Source organism: Helianthus annuus, chromosome 11, assembly GCF_002127325.2.
Source record: "Helianthus annuus cultivar XRQ/B chromosome 11, HanXRQr2.0-SUNRISE, whole genome shotgun sequence".
Classification (NCBI taxonomy): domain Eukaryota; kingdom Viridiplantae; phylum Streptophyta; class Magnoliopsida; order Asterales; family Asteraceae; genus Helianthus; species Helianthus annuus.
In genome coordinates this window covers 160,644,675-160,653,079 of record NC_035443.2, presented here as the reverse complement: position 1 = coordinate 160,653,079, position 8,405 = coordinate 160,644,675, and the positions used below count along the sequence as shown (strand labels likewise).

Genomic DNA, 8,405 nt, shown 5'->3' with positions numbered 1-8,405 from the left:
GACAGGATGTCTCCCCAAGAAAGGTTTTTGCTATGTGTGAAAAATTGAAGAGCCCTGAGAGTTTTGCTTTCCTTCGGCATATTCTTGAACCATCTCTTTCTCTCTTCTGCAGAAATCTCTCTTGGAACTGGTTCAGGAATATCTTCAGTAGAAATCTTTTCAACAATCTTTCTCCTGATCTCATCTTCATTTTTATCTTTAAACATTTCTGCAAACGATGGAAATGTAGCATCTTCCCCTTCATAGTGAAAATCTATCCCATCTTCCTCTAAATCAGACGCATCTTCAACAATTACTTCGTCATAATGATCTGCTTCATGTGGGTATCTAGGCTCAAAATCCTTTGCAGGGGACTGAGGAATTTCATCTTCAATATCGAACTTGAACTTTCCATCTTCTAACCCCAATTCCTCAAGCATTTCAGCCCTTGTTCTTCTAACCTCTACCTCTCATTGTTGTTGAGCATTTAAATAAATGACAGTAGGATTCGAGAGGAGTACCTGATCAACAGCCTGTTTTCCAGATGATGATGCTTCATTCTGAACTTCATCCTCCTGTTCATTCATTTCATTGTTCATCAACTCATCCACCTTTTCTTTAACAGCTGGATCTCTGATTAACAATCTAGAAGCACCTTGATCATTGTCGTCATTGTCTTTATCATCTTTATCAGACTTATCATCAGTTTTGTCATCAGATTTATCTTCATCTTCCTCATCTTCATCTCCAAACATCTCTATATCTGATTCTTCATCCACAATCTCACCACGAGCTATCCTTCCCTTCCTTTTCAGATCAAGAAATTTTAACAACTTGGCCACTTCCTTTGAATTGTATGGCACAGGGTAAGCATCACCAACCAGCACAAATTTGTCTGTCTTCCACTCAAGTAGAAGAACTTCCCTGGCTTTTCTCTTTCTCTGAATAACTTCAACCCTTCGAAGAATATTTTCAACATCTACTGGCTCAGAAGGCTCACCAACAATTAAGAATTCTGGTTCATGAGGCTCTTTATTTTCAACCATCTCCTGATCATCTTCAACTTGTTCTTGCACTTCAACAACTTCAATCATATCAACATCTGGTTGTGAAGAAGAAACACCAGCATCAAGTTGACTTGAAGACCCATCAACCACCTCAACCTCTTCAACCACACCTTTATTCTTTTGAGTTGCTTCCTCAGCTAAACGACGTTCACGCTCCATTCTTCTTTCATTCGCTTTTATCACATCAATCTCTTCGAATGCAGCATGAATGTTCATTTTTAGATGACTTTCAACTACAGCAACTAGCATCTGAAGTTATTGATCTTTCATCACTTTATCAGCTTTCATAGCTTCCATTTCTAACTTCATCGCCTTCATCTCGTTTGAAGAAGCTTCACTCATTTCACTGAGAAGCTGATTTAAAGTTTGGTTTACCTCCTCTAGTTTCTTTATCTTCAAACTTAGATCGGTTATTTCAGCAGACAATAGCTCAAACAGCTTAGAGTTGTCTTCAGCTTCATTCCTTGCCTTGTTTACTTCTTCATTTTGTTGCATCAATTCTTCTCTTAACTGATCATGACCTTTCATCAAGAGGTCAACTTGCTTCTTTAGAATATCTCGTTCCAACTCTGTTTTAGCCTTTTCTTTCTCCAATTTATTGACCTTTTGAATTAGTTCTTTGACAGCTTTATCATTGAACATATCACTTTCACCTGGAAGATCTTCTGAGAAAATACCAGTAGCAGGACCAAGATCATCAAAATCAAAGTTGAAATCTGCTTCTTTCTGATGCGATGACTCAGGGATATCTTGTTGAACAGGTTTAGGACTGGCTGCTTTGAATCCTGTGACCTCGACGTAATCATCATCACCTGTCTTCTTTTCTGTTTCAACAACTGGAACTTCTTTCGTTTGCACCTCTGTCTCTTTTGGAATATCAACAATAGGAGTCTTTTCTTTCTGAATATGTTGAACTTTCTTTCCATCTTTGTCTTTTTGACACTCAGCTCCCGATTTCTTCGCCCTAACATTTCTTGGAATTATTCCAGCTGGAGCTGCTTTTCTTTTCTTTCTTTGCTTCTTTGATTTTTTAGGATAATACGGAGAATCTTCTTCATCTGATCCCTTTTGTTTCTTTGAAGGTCTTTTCTTTAATTGAGCTTTTCCTCTTCCAAGAGTTTTAGGAATCAATTCAGAATCAGATTGAGTGGCTTCAGAATCTTCATCACTGGAACTATTCTGAGCTTCTGTTTCTAGTTCAACTCTTGAAGCTTTTTCAGCATGAGCACTTGTTTCTTGAGCTTGTTGTGCTGCAACCTCTACATTCTTTTTCAAGTAACTTTCCAAAGATTGCTTTAATAGTTCAGCTCCTTGTTCAATCACCACAGATGGCTCTAAAACTGTTTCATCAACTAGCCTCTGTTGTGGCTCTCCAGAAGACCCTACAAGACAAATATAGACAACGAGATTAGTAACATTTAAAACATATGTGATCTAATTGTCTTAATGCTCCGCCTTTCACTATACCCTTTTCTCCATCTTTCGGAATAACAACCGCAGGGGATGACTTAGGTGTCCTTTTTCTTTTTCCATCTCTGACGCACCACCACCTAGTCTTTTTCTCAACCATTTCATTCATCTTTGTGTCTTCATTGTCTGAGTCACTATTGTCATGCCTCCACTTATCGTTTTTAGGAGCAACATACTCTTTATCCTTTATTCTGAATATCATCTGCTTGGTCTTCACATCCTTATCTTTTGTAATTCTACCAATTGTGACCTTATTTACAATGCTCATCTCCATCACATCCTCACTGTCCTTTGGAAGATCTTTGATTTTGTCATTTAATATCATCATGATAAATCTAGGATACATGATGTATTTGTCTCCTTTAGCTTGGCAGTTCTCCTTCATCTACTCAAATATTACTTGAGAAATGTTGTACTTTCTGTTCAACACCAAGCTTGCTATGATGTTCATGATATAATCAGCAACCTCATCATAAGCACCCTTTCTATGACCCACTGAATGTACCATACAATGCATCAAGTACCGATACGCTTTGGAGAAGCATCTTTTGTACATTTTTCCATTTATGTGCCCAGTGAAACCCATTCTGCACCATAAACCTTTTACAAGACGTTCTGACATGATCGTAGGATCATCATCCGAATCTTGCAAATCAAGAACTCTTCTCACATCTGCAACACTAAATTCAATCCCAACATCTATATCTTTTCCATCTTTGTCCTTCTTTCTTAATACAACATGAATCATCTTATCTGTTTCATCAAACCTTGCTGTATCCCAGAATGCTCTAACATGTGATTCATAAACCACAGTTCTATTTGACATCGCTTTAGCAATTCTGCTCTCTCTAAAAAATGTTGCCATCTTTTATACCACAGAACCAGTTGTCAACTCAGCATCAATTGTACAAGGTACATTATGACCCTTGTCTTTTTCTTTACCTCGTCCCTGCAAGAATATTCAGTATAAATCATTTGAACAAGTATAGAGGCATAAGGATGAAAATTTAGAAAAATTTTCTAACACTTGGAATTCCTATGTGATAACACTAGAGAATCAACTGGCCTGTTCGATCGAGGAGCATTGCTGTTCGATCGGCTAGAAATGAATAAAGTGACAATGGCTGCTCGATCGGTTAGCATGTCTTTTGAATCGAATAGGAAATCCTGTTCGATCGGTTAGAAATGTTGTTCGATCGAACTGTTACATGTTATGTGAATTTTGAAAGGATGTTTGCTGTTCGATCGATTAGAAATATTGTTCGATCGACTAGCAAATTATGTCAATGAAGTTTTTACAAATGGTGTCTGATCGGCTAGCAGATGCTCTTCGATCGGTTGACAAACTTATGCACAGAAATCTAGGTGAAGAATGGATGCTATCCTATCAACAAGTAATGTTGCTCGATCGGCTAGCATATGCTCTTCGATCGGTTAGCAATTCCTGTTCGATCGGCTAGCAAATTGCTATTCGATCGGCTAGCAAATTGTTGTTCGATCGGCTAGCACTTTGATCAAGAAAAAGGTAAGATGTCATGCTGTTCGATCGGCTAGCATTTGCTGTTCGATCGGCTGGGCTAGCCGATCGGCTGGCAATGCTATCTGATCAACTAGCATTTATCAAAAGATTCTCACACACAGATTTCATAGCATACATTAGGCACAAATTTCAAGGTATCAACAGTAAACTACCCTATGCATCAACACAAACACATAATCTTCATTGCTGCTCGATCGGCTGGTCTAGCCGATCGGCTAGCATTTGTCACAGAAACAGCTAGGAACAACACTTATCAGATGATTCAAAAATTTTATCCTCAAAAACACAAATTAAGCACAGATCTAGAATCCTAATGATGTCGCGATCAAAACCCTATGCTTAACTTTATCTAAAACATCCTACAAAGTGTCTAATTTCTCGAAAGAACCGCCGACTGCCGTACCAACATAAACTCAGATCTATCAAGTTTAATCATGATTTTTCAAAAATTGAAACGGTAAACATGTAGATCTTGCTAATGCGATCAAAACCATATGAACAGAAATCATCAAAACACCCTAAATCTTCCTAGATCTAAGGTTAAAGCACCGTCAGACGAAGAACATGATGAATTCAAAGATTTGAATATGAAACACGTACCTTTGCCATTGAAAATGATGAGCACACCAACAAATCAATGATATGATGCAAAGAGAATCAAGAATTTTAGTGAAATCAGTGAATTGGCTGAGAGAAAGTTCTGTTCGATCGAAGTGTGTAACCAATTGAATGACACAAGAACTCCTGTTTATAGGGTGGCACTGGAACGGCTAGGCTATTCGATCGGCTGGTCTAGCCGATCGGCTAGCCTGTTCGATCCATGTCACTTTGACTTTCAAACCGATTTGACTTTTTGACCTTTTTCACATTATAAGTGTTCGAGAAATCCACTTAAGCATCTAGGTCCAAGTTAATGACCCTAGGTACTTAATTTGTCTACCAAGTTCAACTTAATGACCTTGGTTGACCCGAAGCAAAGATATACTGATGTTTTGATCAATCATTTTTCTGAAAATTTACAAGTTTCAAATTAATGAACTTGCATTTTGACTTTTTATTTTCTCTGTTTGTATCAAGATTAGCTCCCAACTCGTTTTTCAGCTCAGAACAACTTCCTGCATCTGCATCAGACTGTGAATCTGAAGATCAACTCTCCGCTTTGGTTTGTCAAAAATAAAGCAGAAATGCAAAATCTTTTTGAGTTTTTAATGCAGATTCTAAACTAGAATAGTATAACAGAAACTGAAATACAAAATGTAATGAAAGTAATCTATTTACAGACATATTTTTGGTGAGCGTGTTAGGGAATCATATCAGCTAATGACATGTTACAAGTACCGTTAAGCTTAATTCATACTTAGAATTAAACAATTCACCTAGATTGTCGATATACTGATCCATTTTAAGTTTTCTCACAGATTTCAATTTATTCAGGATACGATTTAGATGTCTTATGAACTTAACTCATTTGTGTGTCCCACCTCTTGTATATACTCCCGTATCTAGTTCCCAATATTCAGTCTTACAGGTGAGTATACCACAGATGATATCTGTAAGGGGTTAAATGCGAGGGCCGTGAGAGCTCAGGTCGATACTTCCGTATACGCAAAGAGATGACGGCTTCGACTTTTCGGTGTGTCCCCTTTAGAGGATCTTTTGTTACAACAGCAATGACTATCAATTTTATTGTTTTATCAAATTGCTGAGGGCGATGCTATGTCTCAAGCATTTTGCAGAAAGTATTATTCGGGGACTAGGTCAGAACTTCCATTCGGCAGAAGTCCCGGAATAATACCCCAGATATCACTGAGTATAAAGACCTAGTATCTCAGAATAAGAGACCTATCAAACGAGATTTCAGGGGTTACCTATATATCCAAGTAGTGTTCCCCACGAAATAAGTTTCGTTATGAAATTTTAAGTTTATATCCCGAACAAATCTACTAACTGTGTAAAAACCTATCGACACATCATTAGTGAGACTGTTTAATCCTTTTAAGACTTTACAAATCTTTAGCATACCGTAACAGTCTAGCTGATGTACTATCATTTTCCCTTTATACACAAGCTCTTTTTCATTTTTCTACTGTTTTTGGATTTTTAGAAAATTTTTCATGTTTTTGGGTTTTTTTAATTTTTTATTGTTTTTGGATTTTCTAAAAGTATATACAAATATACCTATCTCCCCCTAAAGACCAAAACATGTAAAAAATCGACAAACCATTGCAGATTGTTTATCAACATCATCTACAGTGGTATCCTCATCAACGCCAATGATTCCATCCGACACCGATAAGAGCATCATACCATTCAGTTTTAAATATTTAAAACGTGTTCTATCAAATGCTTTGGTATGAAGATCAGCTTTTTGCTCCTCAGTGTGGATTTTCTCAATTCGTATCAACTTTTTCTCGAAACAATCGCGAATAAAGTGATGACAAATTTCTATATGTTTGGTTTTAGCGTGATGTACCGGATTTTTTGTTATATTTATTGCGGCCTCATTATCAACAAAAAGAGGAGTGTTAAGAAACTGCAAACCGTGGTCGCGCATCTATTGCTGTATCCACGGGATATGAGAGCAGCAACTGCTGGCAGATATGTCCTCTGCTTCACATGTGGATAGCGTCACAGATGTTTGTTTCTTACATTGCCAGGTAACCAAGCGAGGTCCAAAGAACTGGCATCCTGCAGTTGTTGATTTAGCATTGACTTTGCAGCATCGAAATCCGAGTCGGAATACCCTTCGAGCGTAAAGTCGCCTTTTCTAGGATACCACAACCCCAACGATGGAGTTCCCTTCAGGTAGCGTAATATCCTTTTCACAATGATCAAGTGCGAAGCTCTCGGGTTAGATTGAAATCTTGCTGCGAGGCACGCCGGATACATAATGTCGGGCCTTGAAGCAGTTAGATACATCAATGAACCGATCATGGAACGATAAAGTGTTTCATCTGCCCTATCTCTGGTGAGATCTGGGTGAATCCCATGATTTGTTGTTAATGGGGTTGCCGTAGGAGTAGAACCTGACATTCCAAATTTCTCTAGAATATCATGAACATACTTCGTCTGGTGTATGAAAATTCCCTCAGGAAGTTGATCAACTTGGAGTGCCAAAAAGAATTTCATTTCCCCCATTGATGACATTTCGAACTTTTGCTTCATCACTTGTTCAAAATATTTGCACAAGTTCTCGTTTGTTGACCCAAAAATTATGTCATCCACATAAATTTGTACTATCAGCAGGTGACCGTCGACTATCTTTGTGAAGAGGGTGGCGTCAATTGTTCCCCGGATGAAGTGATTGGCTAACAGATGCTGAGATAATGTCTCATACCAGGCTCTCGGGGCCTGGTGTAAGCCATATAACGCTTTATCCAAGAGATAAACTTTGTCTTTATCGTGTGGATCTACGAAGCCCGGTGGCTGTCCCACATACACTTCCTCCTTCACTTTACCATAGAGAAAGGCCGACTTCACATCAAGCTGGTACACTTTAAAGTTTTTCCACGATGCAAATGCCAGGAAAATTCTGATTGCTTCTAGTCGTGCCACAGGAGCATATACTTCAGTAAAATCAATTCCCTCCTGTTGACTGAAGCCCTGAACAACGAGTCGAGCTTTGTTTCTCACAACTACTCCTCTGTCATCTTTCTTACACTTGAACACCCATTTGGTGTTGATTTTCCTGTGACCTTCAGGTAGATCCACCAGTTTCCAAACACCTAATTTTTCAAACTGGTTCAGCTCTTCTTGCATCGCGTTGACCCAAGAATCTTCAGTAAGCGCCTCTTTGTAAGTTCGAGGTTCGATCTGCGAGATAAAACAACATAGTGAAAATTCAGTTTGTAAAGGTGCTACTGAGGAATAAAAACTTGTAAGCCCTTGGTCAATTTGATGTCTGGTGCGAACTCCTGATTGAAGCTCTCCGATGATCAGCTCCTCTAGATGATAAGAAAGAGTTCTGGGCATTACTTCACTCGGAACATCTACATTGCCTTCCAGATTAGTGACATTTTGATTTGCACCTTCTTCACTGATAGGATCTGCTTGATCTAAAATCTGGATTTGCTCCCCCTCAGATTCTGAATCACCATGATCAAATGTTGGACCGATATCAGATGTTGTTTCATCATTTGTTGCCGTCTGATTATCGTGAGAATGTGGATTATCATCTTGCTCACCAGCATTACTAGGACCTGCTTCATCGTCATTTGAAGTTTGCTGAGATTGCCTAGAATACTTTGCTGGAAATCTTTCTTCTGATGACTCATAGTCTCTAATAATATCCAACTCATCAAAGAAGTCTTCTTCATCTTCAGGTTCTTCCATCACATCAAACGAATCCC

At 38.4% G+C, this 8,405-nt stretch overlaps 1 protein-coding gene across 1 annotated transcript; it reads right to left on the bottom strand.

Moving 5' to 3' along the window:
• Positions 1–449: 449 nt before the first annotated feature.
• On the bottom strand, positions 450–1,262 carry LOC110924602 (aspartic acid-rich protein-like). The gene has a single exon (XM_022168596.1). It carries the CDS (start codon positions 1,260–1,262, stop codon positions 450–452), a length of 813 nt encoding a protein of 270 aa, XP_022024288.1.
• Positions 1,263–8,405: the final 7,143 nt, after the last annotated feature.